This window comes from Pseudopodoces humilis, chromosome 18 (genome assembly GCF_049639895.1).
Source record: "Pseudopodoces humilis isolate 2021_Gansu_Grassland_sample_001 chromosome 18, ASM4963989v1, whole genome shotgun sequence".
NCBI lineage: Eukaryota > Metazoa > Chordata > Aves > Passeriformes > Paridae > Pseudopodoces > Pseudopodoces humilis.
Genome location: NC_142217.1, coordinates 4,737,221 through 4,757,270, shown reverse-complemented (window position 1 = coordinate 4,757,270; position 20,050 = coordinate 4,737,221). Strand labels below are relative to the sequence as shown.

The following is a 20,050-nucleotide window of genomic DNA, read 5'->3' as shown; positions in this document are numbered from 1 at the left end:
AGAGACCCCTTCCAACATCTACTTATCTCTAATGTCCAGAAGACAAGACAGAACAAGAATGGGTTTTGTTCACTTTCCCAGCTGTTTTTGAAACCAGTTCAGAACTTGGCACTGTGTGAACCCCCCCACAGAGGAAGCACTGATGCAGCAGCCTGACTTGAGGTACAGAGAGGAAAGACCTCCAGGATTCAGGGCAGGACCTGCAGGACTGCAGCCACGCTGGGTGGGTGACAGGGATACACCCCCCACTTCCACGCCCACCTTAAGGTTCACAAACAATAAAAAAGCTCAAGTTTTTAAATATTCTTGTCCCCATCCCATGAAATAATTTGGTTTAGCCCCTTCTGGGCAGCCTTTTTTCTGATTGCAGTAACTCACCTTGATGCTCAGGTGCTGGGGCTGGTTGAGACAGGGCCTACAGTGATGTTTATCTGATTTTTAGGTCAGATGTGGTTTTTTGCTCTTCTCTACCATCCCTGTTGCAGCTGCAGGGCCAGACTCGCTGAAGGCACCCCAAAGAAGCTGTTACAGAGTAGCTCCCCATAGAAGGGGGAGGTAAGTCAGCTAAAGGTCCCAGTTTCACCCAGTTTGTATGGGCAACTGAAGCTGCTGAGAGCCTGCAGCTCTGGGAAAGCTCCAGCTGTCGTGTGTGGTGTAAGGGACGGTCTTCAGAGGGCACCTGACAATCTTAAACAACAAACCCCGAGGAGCCACACCACCATGGAGGTAAAGTTCCCCCTCTCTTCCCCTGGGTGTGCAGCACAGAGCACAAGCAGCTGTGGGGGACAGTGACCTCACACACAGGCAGGGGTGAGCTGGCATAAGCTCCTGCTGTCCCCAGGTCCTGGCATGTCCCAGGGCTGTCACCTCCTCTGGCCCTGGCATGGCTGGAGGAGCAGTCCAAACCAGAGCAGGAAACACAGCCCTGTATCTCATTTTCCTGCTGGATAGCTTTAACCCAGGCCAGGATCCCTGTCTGGTTCCCTGCAGCCACAGCCATGCTTGTGGGAGGGGAACTGGAGGGACAAAACCAGCCCTGGGGGACAAGCCCGAGTGCCCTCAGCAGCAGCCTCTGGATGGAACATGTCCCTGAACTTGCAGCTTGGCCAGCACCTTTCAGTTCTGCTCAACAACCAAGCTCCCACCCCCAGGCACAAACTGGGAAACATGGAAACACAGGAGCACAGAGGCTGCTTGGTGACAGCCCTGCTCCAACAGGCACTTGGGAATAAGGGTATTGGGGTGAGGAAATAATGAGCTGTGACACTGAGTCATTCATTCACAATTTCATTTACTTGTGATACTTTGCCTTCCCACCTCTGTCCTCGATGCTGTGAGATCAAACAATTCCTGGGTGCCCAGGGTCATTTCCCTCAGAGCCAGGCCAGCTCCCCTGAGCCCCGGGGCAGGGCCATGCATGCTGTGCCCTGGGGCCAGCCTCTCCTGGCTGAGTGTCCCAGCAGTCATGCTGGAGAGCAGAGGAAGCACTCCCAGGGCACCAGTGTCCCCCAAAAGGTGATGTTCTGCCAGCAGCACCACAGCAGAACCCTCTTGTCCCACTCTGACAATCCCTGGGGAGCAGCAGGGCCAGGGAAGGGCTGTGAACATGGCAGGGCAGGAATCCAGGCTGAGCAAGCACGTGCTGTCCTGCAGCAGGTCCCGGAGCCTCAGGGAGCAGCTGGGACATCGAGGTATCGAGGGGCACAACCGCTGCTGCATGTCACACAGCAAGAAGGAACTGAAACCACCTCCTTCAGTTTTTAGTCATCCTTTAGACTCTCAGCAGGCTCCTCCCTCCTGTGCCAGCAGAGTCACTTCAGCAGTGACTGGAACACTGAGATGACGGGGTCCTCGTGGCTGGTGACCACCAGCACGCTGCGGAACTTGTCAAACAGCATCAGCAGCTGGGAGCGCCGCATGTTCTCATTGTACATGATCTCCTCCAGGTGGTGCCGGCCTCGGAAGTAGTGCAGCAGCCTGCAGGGAGCAGAGCAAGGGAGCACATGGGCCAAAAGCTGCTCAAACACACAGTACCACCCCCAAGGTCTCCTCTCCCATGGGATGCAAAGCAGAAGGTTGTTTGGGTTTTGTCCCTCATCTGCATGAAAAGGGAATTATATCACGCCTAGTACAGAAATCCCCTGGAAAAGGATGGGACTCATCCACTGTGGCACTTTGCCAAGGTCCTCCTTGGATCAAGAGGTTTCTCAGTCTGAGGCATTTCCCAGGACTGTCAATTTTCAACTTAGTTAATTTCAGAATGTGAGCAAACTCAAGTGCCAACAAGCCTTGAGAAGTCAGGACATGGCAGATTTATTCTGTGCTCTCTTGGCTAAGCCTGTAACTGCCCTTTGTCACAGCTCTGCATCAGGGGCCTGGGTACCTGCACTACCTTTTAGAATTAAGAGCAATTTTCCCTCACAGCAGCCCAAGGGGCTTTGTAACTACAGGTCCTGCACTCAGGGTTTGGCCAGCTTGGGTTGGGTGGAGCAGTCACAACAGGGAGATGGAAATTTTGGTGGTAGGCACCAGAGAGAAGCTGTGGGAGTTAAAAATCCCCTGAAGCCCAAGCTCAAACCATGCTGGCTTCTTAAATTCCCTATTCTCTTTAAACAAAGACAGCACACATACCCCTTTGCTGGCCACCAACATGCTACAGCCATCAGAAAACCTTGGCCCTGCACAGTCAATCACAGCAGGGCCCACGACAAACAGCAGAAGTCCCCAGTGGCCCCACCCCAGAGTTCCCTCTGAGCCAGCCCCCCACATGAGGCCTGAGTTCGCTGCTCAGTCTCTTGTCTCAACACCCTCCCAAATGTCACAGCCATGCTCCACGTGTGACTCAAATACTCCCCACCCTGTGAAGGCCCCAAGGCCAGAGTCCCTTCCCAGCTCCACAGCCAGCTGTGCCTCCACACTGTTCCACATCACACTCTGTGCTCCAGCAGCCTTTGCTCATGTTCCATTACCCATCTGCAGCTTCGTGCCAACTGACCATAAAAATGAGTGCAGATGACATGATCTGTTTTCCAATCCATTCACACAGCCCCCATGCAGGAACAGCCCTCAAAATACACTCAAGAGCCACTTGGGCACTCTGGCCTGTTTTGGAGGATGGAGTGGCTCCTGCTTCCCCTGCAGGGTTGCTGCTCAGGGTGGGTGCTCCTGTCACCCACCAGCCTCACAGGAAAGGAGTCACCGTGTAACAAGGTTCCACTGTGATGGAGGCAGCCCAGTGCCACTGGTGTTTCTCTGCTTCCCAACTTGCCATGTCCCTCCTCTCCCCCACGAGCTCTGTGGGCTCAGAGCAGGAGCCTCACTGGCAGCCCCAGGCTGGGCAGCCCCAGCTCACTGCCAGCTCCCTCCTGCTGTTCCTCTGCCAGATCTCGAGCTGGCACCACTATTGAGAACACAACTGTGCCTCTGTACCTGCAGCAAACAACAGAGACAAGCTCCAGTCTCTCCACACCTGGGCTGTACATCTGCCTTTTGCACTGTCTCCCACTGGGTATTGGCCTGGGGCTCCTTGGCCACCTCCCCATGGCCATTGGCAACCGTGAGCACCGAGAAGTGGTCGCTCACAGGGACAGTGCCAGTTCTTGGGTGTGTCAAAGCCAGACCGTTCCCGCAGATATGAACAAAACATTTGTATCTCACAACTCATCTCACAGTTCACAAAGTGATTCTGGGGATTCCCTTCCCTATGCCAGGCTCTTGTGCCCATGTGCTCATACCCTGCCTCAGCTCTCTTCCATGCAAATGGCACAGCCTGGGCTTTCCACAGCAGCACAGACTGAGCAGTTTGCCAATAAATAAATCCATCTTATATTCAGAAAGAGTCTGGATTTGTAACTGGTCAAGACTAAATATTTTCCACTCCAGTAAAAGCTAGAGAGGATATTAAAGAATATCACAAAAAAGCCAGCTGGAAGACACCCCCAAAGTGTAGCCAAGCAGTGTGCTCCAGCAGGACTATTGCTAATGCTGTGGAGCTTTTCCCAACCCTTCAGAGATGGAGATCCCTCCACATGCTTGGCCAATCTGTCCTGGGCTGCACCACACTCCCGGGGAGGAGGTTTTCCCAAAAGTCCAACTAGAATCTACAAGGCTGTCCTCAGGACTCACAGCTCCAGAGAAGGTGGGCACTGCCTCCATCTTTTTGGGCAATGAACATTTATGAACACAATCAGCATGAGATGGCACTTCCTGGGGCAGTGATACCGTGTTTGAGTCCCTCTGAAGCTGCACAGGTGTGTCTGCTGACATGTGCACATCCAGGTGCAGCGATGGAAGATCATTGCTTTCCATTGCTCATCACTGTTTTCCCCTCCTCAGGTTGCAAGAGCTGCCCCTCTAACAGCACCAGAGTGTTCCCACACACTAAAAAGAAAAGGATTCTCTCAGACTAGCAATTGAAACAGAATTAGCTTATTTCTGGCTAAGGAGACATCCCTGCCACAGCACTGCTTGAAACCAGAGCAGAACTGTCCACAAGCTTTTGTCAGTGGAGGGAAGGATCTCACCTCCCAGTCTCAGAATCTCTCACCCAAATAAGCCCTGAAAGCAGCTCCACACCCATGGCTTGGGAGAGAAGCCATGGGTGCAGCCTCCAACTTTTTCAGGCTTCAAAAGCACTGCTTAATGTGCAGTGAGGAAGGCTTAGTGTACATTACTCAGGACCTAGCTCAAAAAGAACTTGTCTCCTTCTCAAGCTTGCTCCTGGAAGGACATACCCACCTTCTTTTAGTTGCACCTTAGGAAAGAACTTGGATTTAAATTCCAATTCAGTGTTACGAGGGTTAATGCAGCCAACGCTGGAGCCAAGATTTAGTAATTCCTTACTTCCCCTTAAGGTTTCTGCCTTCAAACACAGGCTGTGCAGAGCCCTGGACAGGCACCAGCACTCTGTGCTGGAAATAGCCCATCCCTCTGTGTGGACACAGCATCCTGGGAAGGACAAATTCCACAGGATATTTAGGGCACTGGTGGTGCATTTATAGCACTTTGCTCTGGAGGCAGCTGTGAGAGCAGAGCAGGGCTGGAGCAGGGCTGGAGCAGTACCTGCATGAGGGTAATGAGGGAGATCAGCTCCTTCAGGCAGCTTCAGCATGGTTTTTTCTCTTTTACTGAGAGCAAGAGATTTACTCACTCATATCTGATGGTTATGACACAAAAAGAGAGAAAATACACCACAACCTACAAGTTGTGGTGTCTCATAAAACCAGCAGTAACCAAGAGGGTCTGGCATGAACATTCCTACATGTAGACTGCAGCATCTGCCCACAGGACCCATCTGTTTATTGTTTATTTACTGTTAATCTGTTTGTTCCTCACTTGTGCCTCAGAGCACCCTGCATTTGCCAATTCAATCTGTAGTAGACTGGAAATTCTGACCTGGTAAGGCCTGGGGATCTGCAAAAGAACCTGGGGCAGGAGCAAACTGCACAATAAACATCACTCAACTGGTTTCACAAAGAAATCAGAGTAATTTCTTGCATCTGCAATTCCAAAGCTTCCAAATGGATCTTTTACCCAGCTGAGGGTATGAGAGAGGAGCAATCACAATATCCTTTCCTCTCACTAGGATAACTAAGAATCTGGCATCACCAGCATCACCACTGAACTGGTCCAAGGAGTCCCCCACAAATTCTGTCTTAAGATATTAAATATGATTTTGTTGTTACTTTTCTTTCTCAGTGGTTTTGTAATGACTTAGCTGGTAATAAAGAAAAAAACACTTCAGAGTTCTCAAGTGGCCAATGTTGCCTCCCAGTCAGAGCATATTCTCTGAAGAGCTGCAGAAGATGAAGAAGACAAATAATTCAGAGAACAGTAACTACCCACATGTTTTGAGAGCTCTGTCAAAGTCCCTGAGCTGTACTCTGCCACAGACAAGGAAAGCATCTTTCTGCTACTACAGCTTCCCTGGGCTACTTGCCTGTATCCATCCTAGGGCAAGAACCAGGTTTTCAGGGGATTACCGACTGAATCCAGAATATGGAACAGCTGCAGTCCTTGCCTCAGGTGGTTTTCTTCTCCACAAGTACAAAAATCAGTGAAAGTTGCATTCCAGTGATTCCAATGAGTTTTGAAACCCTTGGGAAGAAAAAGTATTTCCCCCCCTCCCTTCTTCCCAGATGGCTGCTCTGGAAGTCATTCTGCTTTCACCACGTGTAGAACCACAGAGTGCCTGGTTTTGTTGAGTGCAAATTTATAACAACAAAACGTGTGCCACTGATCACACACCCTAATGCCTTTAGCTTAACTGACCTAAGCAGTGAGCTCTCATCACTGCCAAAGACACCTTGGGACACTCTGTGAAAGTATTCAGGCTGGCTCTGTGTCTCATGTTTCCATGGAGTTTACAAACCGTAAAATTAAGGAGAGCTGGCTTGGAAATACCAATGGACACAAAATGGAAGCGTCAGCATCACTGGGTCTCTGCCTTGCCTGCTTACAGTGTTCTTTTAGGCTAATGCAGTTTTGTGTCTGCCATGTGTGGACAAGGAAAACTGGCAGACAAACAGTGAAGTCCAACCATACCCCCTGACACTCCTTCACACGCCCAGGACTCTTTGTTACCACGTGTTCTTGTGCCACAAATATTAGTTTGTATTACAGATGAAATACAGGAGCAAAGACAAAAGAATTTCTCCTCCAAATCCCCAGGCTAACAGGATTTGCTCAGACTGCACACCAATCCTTCCATAAAGCAGGGAGGATAAGAAACAATGACTGCATCCTGCACTGCTCACCTTGCAAACATGCGGAGATCTTCCGGATTCTGGGCAGCTGGGACATTCAGGATGGCTTCCCGCTCATGTTCCAGCAGGCTTGCCAGGAGATTCTCTGTCATCCTCTTATTTAGGGGTGAGTCTCCACCAGGTATCAGTTCAGCACTGGAATTATCCATGCTAGGGCTTGTCAGAGTCATGTCATCACTACTGGCTATCAGGGCAAGAGAGAGACACATATACACACTGAGTTTTTATATTCCTCAGCATAAAGATGTGAAGTTTATCAATTCAGGCTATTTTTGTGCAGCCTTTCCAACTAATCCCTCTTCTCTGGAGAGCAGAGAAAGTGGCTCTCCAAGTACTCCATGAATCTGCAATTAGTCATATGACAACACAGCAATTTTCTCAACGGGAAATTCAAATTTTTCAACAGAGTCATCAATTTGTGTCAAAAATTGTATTTCTGGAGACCATAAACAGGCCATAAAAAGCATTTGAAAAGAGAATTCCCAGACAGCTGTGCTGGAATACCGTGAAGTGGTAACATGAAAAGCCTAACAGCACAGAAGGTGGGAGCAGGCAGAGAGGCCAAGAAGCAATATCCTCTTGTGAGAGAGCCAGAAAAAGCAGATCACAGACTCATCTGACTCAAGTTCCAAGACTTCTGCCCTATTTCATGACTCCTGTAAAGCTCAAAGTTATACAGAGGATCTCTCCCCATATCCAAGCCCAGTGGTGCTCTGAGAAGGCTGCTCAGAACAGCACAGGCAGGAGAGTTCAGCATCATATCTGACTCATTCTCTTGAAAGAGTGCTTTCCTGGAATCACCCTGAAAAATGGCACTGGGGAGATTAAAGAGATCAGGGGACATAAACAAAAATCAATCATTTGTGACAACAAAGCCAGTTCTGTGTCTCCTCAGGTGGCTCTAATGGCTCTACAGCCCACAGAAACCAATGCTGCTTGAACAAATTCTCACATTTTCTTTCTGTCCTGAAAACCACAATCTGCCAGAGGAGCACAGGGGATACTTCTGAGTGCAGCAAGGGAGGACAAAGTTACTTTAAAAAACAAATAAGTACCTCACATAAAAATATTTTACAGGACCAAATGAGAATTTGGCAAATTGCAAAGCATTACTTCTTTCTAAGAAGAAGTCTAATAGCCTCTAGGACTTTCACCAGTGCCCAGCTCTAAATTTAGGAAAGGCTGGACCTAATTAGCAAGTACTGCAGCAAGAGGAGATGCGTCATTACCAAGGCCTGAAGGCCCTTGGCAGCACTAAGGGAAGCTCTAGAAGTGAGGTGGAGTCTGAACAGCAGAGAAAAGTCTGCTCATACTTGGAGAGCCAAAGCTGAGAGCATTGGGGGTGCTCAAACTTCGTCCCCCAACCCTGGCAGTGAAGGGCATGTCCTCATCCTGGGCTCGGAACTCCTCCTCGTTCGGGGGCACCATCAGGCACACGTAGGTGTGGAGCTGGATCAGGAGCCGGTGCTGGAGCATCCAGATCACCATCTGGATCAGCTGGGTCTGCAGGGGGAGAAACGAAGGGTTAAACATCTGCGAAGTGAGATACAGGAGGAAAACAACACACAAAGGGTTCACTTGGTGAGTAATGAGTCACATGGAGAAATGCTTCTCGCCCCACACAAGAGTTTATCTCTTTTCCAGTCACAAAAAGGTGACCAGACACAAACCTTCATCACACTCAGAGCCTCTGTGGCTGCTTAGGCTGCAATGGAGCCTTTCACGATCCACATCTTCATGCAACACTGACCAGCACAGCCTCCAAGGAACCTGCCCTGCCCCTGCCTCAGCTCCAGACCAGTTTGCTGGTTTCTACACAAGGGCCACTAAAATAAATCACTGAAGGATTAATCCCAGATGATCAGACTGAAGTGCAGGCTCCTCTGGAGAGCCAGAGAGAGGGCAGGGTCATGGGGCAGAGCTGAAGCACCTGGGAGGTGGCCAGGAATAGGAGCCCTTTGCTGTCAGTTGGGGAACTGCTGTTTAGCCATGGGAGAGGCTCTGGAGATCGGAGCCTGACAGGGCTGGGCAATACAGAGCCAGCAGCACCAGCCCTGGCAGGGGACAGCAGCACACAGCCTGAGCTGCCAAGGAGTCCCCTCTCAATGCACAGTCACCATCATTTCACCTCCCTCTGCTACACACAGGGCCAAGCTAATAAAGACCCCTGGGTTTTCAGGCAGGCAACAGACTCAAAAGCAATGAGCTGCATTAAACATTGCCCAACACCTGCTGCACACCCACACCACGGGCAGAGCGAGGGGCAAGAGTTTGCAGGGTTTGTTTTCAGAAGTCTGGGAGGAGGAGCCTTCAAAATGCATCATTGTGTCTTGATTTCTGCATAAAAAGCCTTTTCATATCACTGTAGGCAACTCTTGTAGCAAAGGGCTCAGAACACAGTCACTGACAAGGCTGTTCGGGGATTTCATAGCAACCACCACTGTTTTGGTGAGACAAACACATGCAGCATGAGCTCAGGCTCAGAAGGAAGCTCACTCTGCTGCATTAATCATCAGGGTAACAGGCCAAATCACAATAAAAGCCCCAAACCCAAGTTCATCAACCCACATAATTTTCCTTTTTCCATAAATCTGGTAATTCTCAATTCCTCCTCTGCTATCAAACCACAGAAGAAACCTCTTCTGTTTGCAGACAGACCCACACCCTGTCTTTTCAGGGATTACCACTTCTGGGGGCTCAGTGGATTTTAATCTTAAAACATATCTGGGATCACCTTCAAACATGCATTTTTTGGAAAAATCATAATTCATTTCACATGTTTAACAGAAAATTTACAGAAGAGGAAGGTTGGCAAAAGACACCAAAGACATAAATGCTTTGCTAACATCTGAAGCCAGCCTGGAAGAGCGAGGTTTACTCCAGTGATTACGTTGCTGAAATCCTTCCTTCCAGTTGCAGGCCTGGATGGAAAGATGGCTCATTTATTTTACTTAAATTTCCAACCTGTTGGCACACAGTGACACCTGATTAGCAAATGAAAGAGGTCTGCACATTTCAGAGCACAAAACAACCTTGGAAAAATCCAAGGAGACAGGAAGACAGGCTCAGCCAGACCTACAGAAGCAGTGGGTAGGGCCTGACCCAGACCAGCCTCCCCTGGGCACTCTGGTGGTTCCATGACTTACAAAAACAGCCAGTTTCTTTTGTTGCAGCCCCATGTGCATGGAGAGCCTCATCCATCCCTCTCTAATCCTGCACAAGCACCATCACCTCCACACTCCATGGAAACACCTAGAAAGCCACCCCGAGGCAGCAGCCATGGCCCAGTGGAACAAGAAGCCAGGCAGGAGTGGGGTTACAGCTTTACAGCCACAGCCTTGTGCAAACAGCCCCTGCCAAACACCTTTGTGCCTCCTCTGGGTGGGAGAGCTGGACATCTGAGAACCAGAGGAAACTCTTCTTCCATCCTGAACAATCATCCCTAGACCAGACACTGGTGATCCCTGACATTTTTCTGTACTGGCCAAACTTCAGCAGGAATTTGGTACCTCTTAAAACACAGTCTTAGAAAAAGCCCAAGTGCTGCAGCATCCTGCATTGGCCCCTGCCCATGTGATGATCTTTGTGCCACCACTGCAAGTGCCTCACACCATTCCCACTTCCTCCAGGTTTAGACCCATTTCTTACCAAAGGCAGAAGTGTTTTCACAGATGAGCTCTAGCAAAGGCTTTGCTAACACATTCTGCTGCCTGTGCTTCTGGACAGCAGCACTGCATTTCCATCCATTCTCCATCTGCTCCTCCCAAGCTCCCACGGAGCTCACCCAGAGCTGCAGGAGCAGAGGCTTCCCTGCACCATCTGTGCTGTGCTGGCTGCAAACGCTGCTCCTTCCCCAGAGGTGCAGGGTTCTCTCTGTGCCTGCTCTCAGGGCATTTCATTAGAGCTGGGCTCCTTGCTGAAGCCAAACAGGCTGGGAGCAGCTTCCCAGGCAGGGATATACTTCATCCCAGGACTGCTTGCCTCAGTCATGCTCTGGCACAGCAGGAATCCAGATTTTTTTGGCTGAAACACCAGGATTGTGATGGAAACATAAAGTGAAACATTTTCTATTGCTTAATTTAACTACCAATTCAATCTAAATTTTATCCATGTTCCTTTCATGCTTCCTGTCTGCCCGTGCTGCCTCTTTCCAGCCTGCTCTGGGGGGATCCTGTCTGCTGCAGCAGCCACATCTGCCTTGTTCCTGCTGGCACAGAGCAGCCCAGGGCCATTCCCAGAGCGGTGCCAGGGTGTTGTCATGCAAGGCACTGGTACAATGCCCTGCTCTGTGCTCACTGGCACAAGCAAAGATGCTGCACTGGCTTCCAAAAACACAGCACTGCACTGCCCAGCTGAGCACTTCGGGATGGCCAGAGGAAAGCTCAGCCCCAAGTCTTGAAGAGAAAAGATCCAACATTCCTTATTCTCTGGGGCCATTTGTAAAACTCTTGAGAACAATTGTGTTAAATTTCCCTCAAGGATTCTTTAAGGCTGTTTTCTTTCCCAGGCCTCAGATGTTAAGGATAACTGGGAGCAGCAACAGGGTCAGGAAAGGGAAGGGAAAACAGCAGCCTAGAAGCACTGAATCCCACCTTGGTTCTCACTGTGTGAGGAGATAGTGAAAACACAGCTTGTTTTGCCTGCTGAAGCACACAGGCCTGGATTATCCAGTTATTTGATATAAATCCTCTTCAAGGTCTGACTGGAGAACTGAGGGCTGCCTTGGCTCAGGATGATGACACCTTCAAAGCCACTGGGGTGCAGGGATGTTTGCTGAAATGTATTACCTTCCTTCAGCATTCAAACCATGGTGTTGCATGGAAAACACATAAGCTATGAAAACTTCTCCCTGTTTTACAGGAAACAGACTCTGAAAACTCTTACTGATGTAGGATGAAACATTTACTGTCTAATATTGCCATTTTAGTCACTAGGGAACAGCTCTGAATTCCCAGCTTAACCATTCCCTCCATTCAGGCCTAGCATGACATATTCTTTTAACTTACTGTGCTAAACCCCTGATTTTATACCCAGTCCAACTGAATATAAATGCATCTTAATCCCACTTCCCAACTTCTGCCAACAAAAGCTCCTGTGGCTCCTAATGCCTTCCAGCAGAGCAGCCCCATGTGCAGTGTGGCTCCCTGAAGACACAGCTGCCCATTCAGGGTGTGCAGGCAGTTCAGCTCCCCTCCCACTCCATCCCCTGACACATTTTCCTGCCTCATTTTCCATGAGCCCTGCACAAAGCTCAGCACGTTTTCTGCAGGCAAAGGCAGGGGCTTCATCTCCCTGTGCCTGACTCCCAGCAGGATGGCCCAGACTGACTAAAACAAATGTGAAAAGTTAAACAGATTTTGTTCAGAAGCAGCAGCTGTCCTGCTTTCCCATATGGTTTTGGTTTTTTTTCCTGCAGTTATCCACATCCCATCAAGGGAGAATTAAAGAACCACAATAATAATGACAATATGCATTATGATAAAGGGGTGCAGGAAGGAAATGAGATGTCTAATTCACCTAGGAACACTCCTTACAGGTGAGAAGATCCCTCCTGCTGGTCCATGTCTGTTCAAGCCAGGGCAGAGAGGTGCTACAGCTTCTGAAGCAGATAAATTGGCTGAGGTTACAGTGCAGAGGAGGGGAAGCCACAAACATCATCCCTAACTCTTGGTTTGCAAAGCAACTTTGTGCAGAATAGCTGGGTAAAGAAATGTGATGCTGGACAAAGAAATCCTTATCCTGAACAGCAGGTCAAAGCCTTCTCCTGCACCAGCAGCAGTGCCTGGTATAGATCCTGCCAGTCAACATGTCCTGAAGGCTTTGGGTCACCAGGTGCTCCTGTGCTTTCCCAGGAGGTCTGGAAGGGGTGTGCAACCCACTGAGCAACCCCAGAGCTCCACCCCAGCGTGCCCTGCACTCACAGCAAGGCTGTGCCACTCGGGAGGAGAGCACAGGGACACGAGCCAACAGCCACAGGCAGCAGAACAAGGACAGCTTCTTTGGGGTTGGGGCAGAGGAGATGCAAACTGCTTCTTTTCCAGCAAAAACACCAAAAGGCAAGATGAGTTCCCTTTGGTGTGAACCCACAGGATGTCCCCACCCCATGGCTGCACCCTGGTGAGATCCAGGACAAACCCAGGCACTGCAGCAAGTCCTAGTGACATTACAAGTCACTATGGAGCTAAGGGACAACTCACTGGGAAATGGGGAGAACAGCTTCTGCTTCCCTCACCCCCCAGGTGCACAAGCTCTGCAGACATCACCTTCCTCACTCTGTGCCAGCCCTGGAGCTCACTGCATCTCCCTGAGTGAATTCCACCTGCTAACCTGGCAGAAAACTTGTGCAGCTGAAACAAGTTAAATGAACAGAGTCGGGCTGGACGGGAGCCAGAGCCCTAGGAAAGGGAAGAGGGAAGGGAGGAAGGCTCCTGTGTGCACACACCTGCGAGGGGGAAGGAAAAGCAGAGCCTTGGCTCAACAGCACCAAGATCTCTTGAGGTCAGCAGAGCTGAGGGCATGGGCTCATCCTCACCCTGCTGCTGTCCCAGGGAATCCAAGGGAAACACAGAGAAAGGGAAGCAGCAGGGGAAACACTGCAGGGATACCAAAATCTTCTCAACTGACAGACACACACACTGACCAGGGTTCCACTGCAATACACTGCTCCTCATCTCAGGCAAGAAAAGAGATCAAGATGACAAAATCAAGAGTTTCAGTCCCTGGCACAGGGCATAGCTGAGAGCCCTGGCAGGCCTGGCACACACCACTCACCTGACACCTCCTACCTACTGACAGGCAGACAGCAAAAGCAGAACACAGCCTTGCACTCCCAAGGCAGTCCTGTCCTTGCTCACATTGTTCATGTCTTGTACCAGCCAAAAAATACCACAGCACACCAAGCAGAAAGATGAGTGTCACTTTGTTTTCTCATCTACCCAAAGGAATACAGGAATTCCACTTATGTAATGGTAATTGAACAAAAATAACTTGGTCCGCTTTCAAATCAAGCAATATTTTTATACAAAAAACAGGAAGGGCTCTGAGAGCTCTCCTGTTTCCTATGGTGGGCTTTATTAACGCCTTCTGTATTTTTTACCCATCCAGAATCACATGCCAAAAGCAGGGAGCCAGTCCCATGCTCGAGAGAAGAATGAAATGGGATGGATGCCCTGGATGCCATGAGGCCACAGCAGTTTCTGTAGAAAGTACACCTCCTCCCACAGTACTGACCCTCAGCACAGTGACCTTCAGCAGCACAGACAGTGCCCTCAGCCTGATGAAAAGCACGAGATAACTGGCAATCTTTAAAGCTAAAAAACCTCACATCCCCTCCTGTGCACACAAAGAACAAAACTACAGAGGGAAGTCCCACCTTTGCTAATTTTTTTCAAAGGCAAAGCGAATACATTTTGACAATATTTACAGTTCAGAGTACAACATCTTTTATCACAGCAAAGCTTAACAAAAACCCACCCACATTTCATTAGATTAATTGTTGTATTGATTAGATCTCTGTGAACTACAACTGGAGCCTGACCACTTCAGGGCAGGGATTGGAGTCACTTCTCTTAAAAGACTAAAAAACAAAAAAATAATGCAAGTCCTACATAGGTAAATCAAAGTAGAAGAAAATGTACTGATACAAAAATACATAAAAATTCGCTCTAGTCTAAACTCCCCTAAGAACTGTCACACTTTGCTTTATCAAAAAAACCACAGCTTTTCACAGTATCACCCTTCATCCTTCCAATAAAGCTGAAAGGATGATGAAAGCAAGCTGTGCTGCTGACCCTTAGGACCCCACCACAGACAGGTGAACAGCAGGGGAAGGTTCACACTAAAAAAACACTTTAGCACTCCATCAGCTCTGGCAAGCATTTATTGCACCCTTGTTTCAAGGCATAACTGCAGCAGTAAGTGGCAGACTTTTATTTATGTATTTTTAACAAAAGTAGGACATCTGAGAACAACCAGAACTATTGAAGAAGTATTAAGGCAAGTAATTAATTTTAAAAGGATTACTGAGAATGTCTCCTGAAGCTACTGCAGCTACAATAAAATTAATGCTATGACTTCAGCTTCAATTTTCAGGACACTTATTTATCTGTAACTACAGTGGGATCCTGCTCTTCCCCTGCCTCCCAAGGTGGCAGCTGACCAGTACATGCTACTGGGATTACACCTACATCATTAATTATCTTTATCTCTGACCATTATCTCTGCCAGCCTGTAATTACAGCTGTGCTGGAGTGCAAGGGGATGGTGATCTCTGTATCTGAGCAGGGTCTAAACCCATGGAGCCACCAAAGCACCCAAGTCTGAAGGCCAGAAACAAAGGCGAAGAACTCTGCCTATGCTTCCTTTGCCACCCTGAGCCACAGTCAGAGGTCCAGGCTCTTCCATCTGGGAACAGAACAGTATCAGGCAGGAGACCTCAGGTTATTGAGCTCCTTCCTGTGTTCCACCAGTTCCCAGAAATGCCACAAGCCATGATCGATGCACAAGCAGAACAGCTCACAAATCCCAAATCCATATTTTATTAACACAGATCTGAGCACTAAGAAGCTAATGCAGTGACACATGGACTTCTGCTGACCCCATGCTGAGCCTACTTCCTCCAAAAGCCTTTAAACAATTCCAGTTTTACAGCAAAACAAAGTGAACAGACAGATTGCTTTTAAAAATAGATTGTGAACTTGGAGCAGATGGAATAGAATAAAATCAAATGTGATTGTGAGGAATCCACAAACTTGATTCAGCCCTACCAACTAATGACAGTTTGGAACAGACCAAATGGAGTTTCAGTTTTCCCTACTGCACATCACTCCATGAAAAGAAACATTCTAACACTTATTTTAGGATTGTGCTTTGCCAGCACAGAGCATCCTCTCACCCTGAACATCCCCACAGCTTTTTGGCATAAGGACATGAAACAATAAATCATAAAGCTGGAAACACAGTAATTGGGAACTCGTAAATGTGCAAGAGCAGGTTCCTGGCCGAGTGCTCCAGGAGCAGCAAAACAAGGAGCAGTGCCCAGCTCACCTCCTGCACAGGCGGCGCCAGAGGGTTCTTGAACTCAGACAGGGACACGGGGAGGGAGAACTTGGCCAGCATGGAGGGCAGGTTGTGACCTCGGAACTGACAGGAGAAGGCATCTGCCAGGGGAGAGTAACTGCAGGAGAGAGAAAAAGGCACAGATCAGCTCTGTAGTGCTGCTCAGGGTAACTCTGATCCAATTCCCAAATGTAATATTCTCTGTGATCTAGAAAACCCCTGAGCATAGTTGATGGCATGTTGTGTCCTGCAGAAGGCAGCCAGCAGCTCATCCACTTTCACCTCAGCCTTACATTCAGCTCCAGCATTTTATTCAAGGCATGGAGGGAATCCAGAGGAGAAAAATGAAAGCGATAAAAAGCCCAGACCTGTGCAGGCTCTGATCAAAGGGACAGAGCTTGGGCAGGGCTGGGCAGGATGCACACACCACCTCTGAATGTGCCAACTGCAGCCGCAGATGTGGTTGTGCCCCCTCCCCGTGCTGACAGGACAAGAAACAGGACTGAGCAGAAGTAAAGTAAATATCAGGAAAACTGTCTGCCTTAGCATTTCCATCTCCAAAGGTCTTCAAGAGCAGCACTGCCATATTTGACACAGGCACAGCTGTTGCTGAATGACCTCAAGGTCCCTTCCAGCCCTATTTTTATATTTCCATCACCAAAGTTTTGATTTAAAACTATTTTCCTATAACTGAGTTCCAACACAGAGTCTAAAAGCATCTCAAAATCCAACAGAGGAAGGGTTGCCAATCTTCAGCGGAGCAAAAATACCCACCCTGCCTCCACATCTTCCTTGCAGTGGTTCTGCCTGCTCTCCAAATGGCCATGCTGCCCTCTTGTCTGTGACAAGGCACACAGTATGGAATGCCAGCTCATGAAACAACATAATGGCAACTTTTGCTACTTTTGATTCATTTCAGGTGTGCCAGCTACACAGAGAGCCCTACAAACCATTCATTTAACTTAATCATAAAGTATTTTGGTTTGTAAATGTTCCCATATTGGACATTCAGTGAGCAGGAGTACTAAAAATACTGACAGCAGCTCCACAGGGTAAATATTGCTTCCAGGGCCCTCACCACCACAGAGGAATATTGATCTGCCCTGCTGCTCCTCCCTGCCCACACTGGCTGTGCAAGTTCAGGCTCATGTAATGGTTTGTGTTTTGCACAGTCTCAACAAATTCATGAAGAAAGATCCCACTCTGTATCCAGTCAGGGAAGGAAAGTGCATCTGCACTCCTCAGCACTGTGCTGCCATCAACACCTTTTCCTTCTACTTACAGGCAGACACTGGCATTTGGAGAAAGCATGTAGACGTTGTTTTCACAAAGAGGATAAATAATAATTGCTTTGCCCCAGTAAACAAGATGTGCTGCAAGCTGGAAAACCTGTATTGAGAAAACAGGGGAAAATTAGGAGAGCAAAATCAATATACAAACACTCAGCAGACATTCCATACAACAACAAAAAGAGTCTTGTTTGAGCTGAAATGAAAGAAAAATGTTCCATCCTTTCACCCTGCCTTCAGAATAAATTCATGGTTTAATATAACATGTGGCAGATCAAAAAGCGTTTGACAAGGTTATGAATTTCCAGAGATTTGCTTCACATTTCTAAGCAACTTAGTATTTCCTGCCTCAAAGGAATTCCTTCAAACTGTATCAATAAAAGTTTTGTTTCTTTTCATGCCCCCCAAACTTCTTTTTCTTATGCACAAAATGCATTGTGTTATACATGAAAAATAAAATGTGTGAGAAATAAAACAAAAGAATCATGACAGAAGCATAAAGGAAACCAACACTGCCTTTTTACTGCATAGAGGCATTTCAGTAATGAGCTACACAAAGTATTTTAATATGTTAAACAAGTCAGTGGTTGCTTATTGCTCTGGAAAAGCCACATAAATAGTGTCTACAAGACATAAAATCCAGCCTGTATCATTAGATGCATTTAACTGTGCTTTTTTGTGGAGAGCAAAACTACAGAAGCAGTAGGGAATTTCCAGAGTTCATCCCATAGCCAAGTAACACCACAGAGCACTGCAGGCAGAGCTGGAGTTTTATTACAAAGCAGGACCTTTCCCTTGGAACAAGAGAAGGCTCTGACCTATGAACATGTGATGATGAGCTGTGTTTCCCCTGTCACACAGAGCACAGGTTGTGTTCCTGGCTCTGCATCGACCCTTAGGAGCATGGAGTGGCTCTTCCTTCTCTGGGATAATCTCATAGAATCATCCCAAATCATCAGTCATCCACAGGGGTCTCTCAGTGGCCTCACAACTCACATGAGTGCCAGAGTCTCGTCCTTTCACTGACACAAACTTCTCTTTCCAAGGGCTCATCACATCACCTCCAGCAATTCAGATTTGAGAGCTGGTTGTCACTACTGGAAAAGCATTTGGAAAGAGCTGCTGGCTTGGGGACACTGGCTCAAAATCTTTGCCCAAGCCTAAACTAAATCTTCTTCCCATGACTGCCGAGTCTGAGCACTGATGGACTGAGGGAAATGGATGGGAAGGTTTAACAGGTATCCACAAGTCTTTGGTAGAAAAGATCTTGGCAGCTCCAGGGGAGGCAGCATATTTGGCCATGGCAGCTGTAAACCTTCACTTGCATTTTGGGTGCTTCATTTGCATGTAGACATCAACATGGCAGGGCCAAGACAGGCCACTGTGGTGTCAGTCAGGAGTACAATTTGCTCTGGTTTTAGCTACCAAACAGAAGGCGCAGAGAAGACAGAGCCACCGTCCTCAGAGGAACACAGGCACAGGTCCTGAGGCAACATACACAAGGAGAACAATGGGAAATTCCCATTAGAAATGAGGAAAGGTTTTATTCTGTGCTGGACCACAGAAGCTGTGTGAAGCACCCTTGGAGGTGCTCACAATTTGAAGAGAAGTTTTTCATCAGGCATTAATGGACCTGTCCTGAGCAGTGGTGATGATTAGAGACCCCCAGGATGGGGACTCCCATCCCAGACGGGATGTGGCTGCAGAGCTGCCCAGCACTGTCCCTGCAGCCCTGCCCTTTGTTTCCCCAGCCTTTCCCCAGGCTCCAGGGCTGGTACTTTGTCCCTTCTCTCTGCTCACACCGAGGGAGCTGCAGTGCTCCTGCCCCATAGAAACCCACAGGAGAAAACACCTCGTGGTTGAAAAAGCTCTCAGCAGCTGCTGACAGCTCCCCATACCTGCAGCAATGCCAAGTCAGCATCCTGAGCCAGTTGCTGCAAATTCTTCACAGCAGAGGTAGTTTTAATTACTCTCACCAGGGCAGGAGAGCAGTCCAACGGGAGCTCATTAAGCAATGACTTCTCATCATTTAAAAGTAATAAGGCATGGTAAGGCCTGCAGAAAAATAGAATACATTTGCACAGTAAACTGCAGCTTCTCCTGAAGGCTTTGTTATTCCCACACCACGATACCTGGGGTCATCGTAATGGTAAAAAAAGAATTTCTAATATAATCCTTTTGCTCTAATTGGGTTCAAAATTAGCTTATTTTTATGTCACAGCATAAGACACTTCCTGTAAAAAGAAGACAGAGGGTTATATGGTAACTGGATACCCCAGTGACAAGGAAAAAAGGCTGCACTGTATTGGCACACAATTGAGAGCAAGTCTGAAAACTGCTCATCTGCATTACTGAAATACAAGACGAAGCAGAAGAAAGGAAGAAAGCAGAAGTTAGTTAATTTTGCAGGTAAACAAACACAGGACGTAAGGACTTGGGCTCTCTTTCTTCCAAAAGCAGAATTACTTCTGGGTCAACAGATTAAAATGAACACACAATTCCTGGCTGCAAACAGTGCAAGGTACTCCTGCAGCATCCCCTCAGTACAACCATCTAAAGTGAACACCAAGGCTGTGGCTTCCCACCACCATGAATCCAGCACACCCCAGAGCCACAGCAGCAGCTCCAGGGAGCCCTGCCTGAGCCCAGGACCCCCTCCTGCCCAGCCCAGTCACACCATCCCCCTGCCTGTGCCACCTCAGACATCTGCAGCATCACTCTTGGAACAGGAGCAAGGACGAGCCACACTCTGAGGGGCAGAGCTTGCTCTTACCTGATAGATTTCAGACTTCTCTCGATTGCCTCTGGGGGGATGAAGTTGGTGGCGACATAGTGGATTTTGTGAGGAAGGCAGAAACTCACTTCCAGCCAGTTGTTGATGTGTAAACGAACCACCCCTGTCGTGCAGAGACTAAAACAGGAAGGCAATAAATGCATACA

The 20,050-nt window shown here is 48.3% G+C and overlaps 1 protein-coding gene across 7 annotated transcripts in view; it reads right to left on the bottom strand.

Moving 5' to 3' along the window:
* Nucleotides 1–1,274: 1,274 nt before the first annotated feature.
* The window catches only part of NPRL3 (NPR3 like, GATOR1 complex subunit), a 41,106-nt gene continuing 22,330 nt past the window's right edge, over nt 1,275–20,050 (bottom strand). For 5 of the 7 annotated variants that reach the window (XM_005522854.3, XM_005522853.3, XM_014252712.2 and 2 more), the window contains 7 exons: nt 19,884–20,021; nt 19,009–19,165; nt 17,104–17,210; nt 15,810–15,939; nt 8,078–8,267; nt 6,756–6,948; nt 1,275–1,977 (listed from right to left, as the gene is read on the bottom strand). In XM_005522854.3, the coding sequence (XP_005522911.1) occupies nt 1,812–1,977; nt 6,756–6,948; nt 8,078–8,267; nt 15,810–15,939; nt 17,104–17,210; nt 19,009–19,165; nt 19,884–20,021 (1,081 nt within the window). In that variant the 3' untranslated portion in view covers nt 1,275–1,811. Of the gene's footprint in view, nt 1,978–3,252; nt 5,062–6,755; nt 6,949–7,993; nt 8,268–15,809; nt 15,940–17,103; nt 17,211–19,008; nt 19,166–19,883; nt 20,022–20,050 lie in introns of those variants that run through there. The other 2 variants (XM_088063969.1, XM_088063970.1) reach the window with 2 other exon arrangements.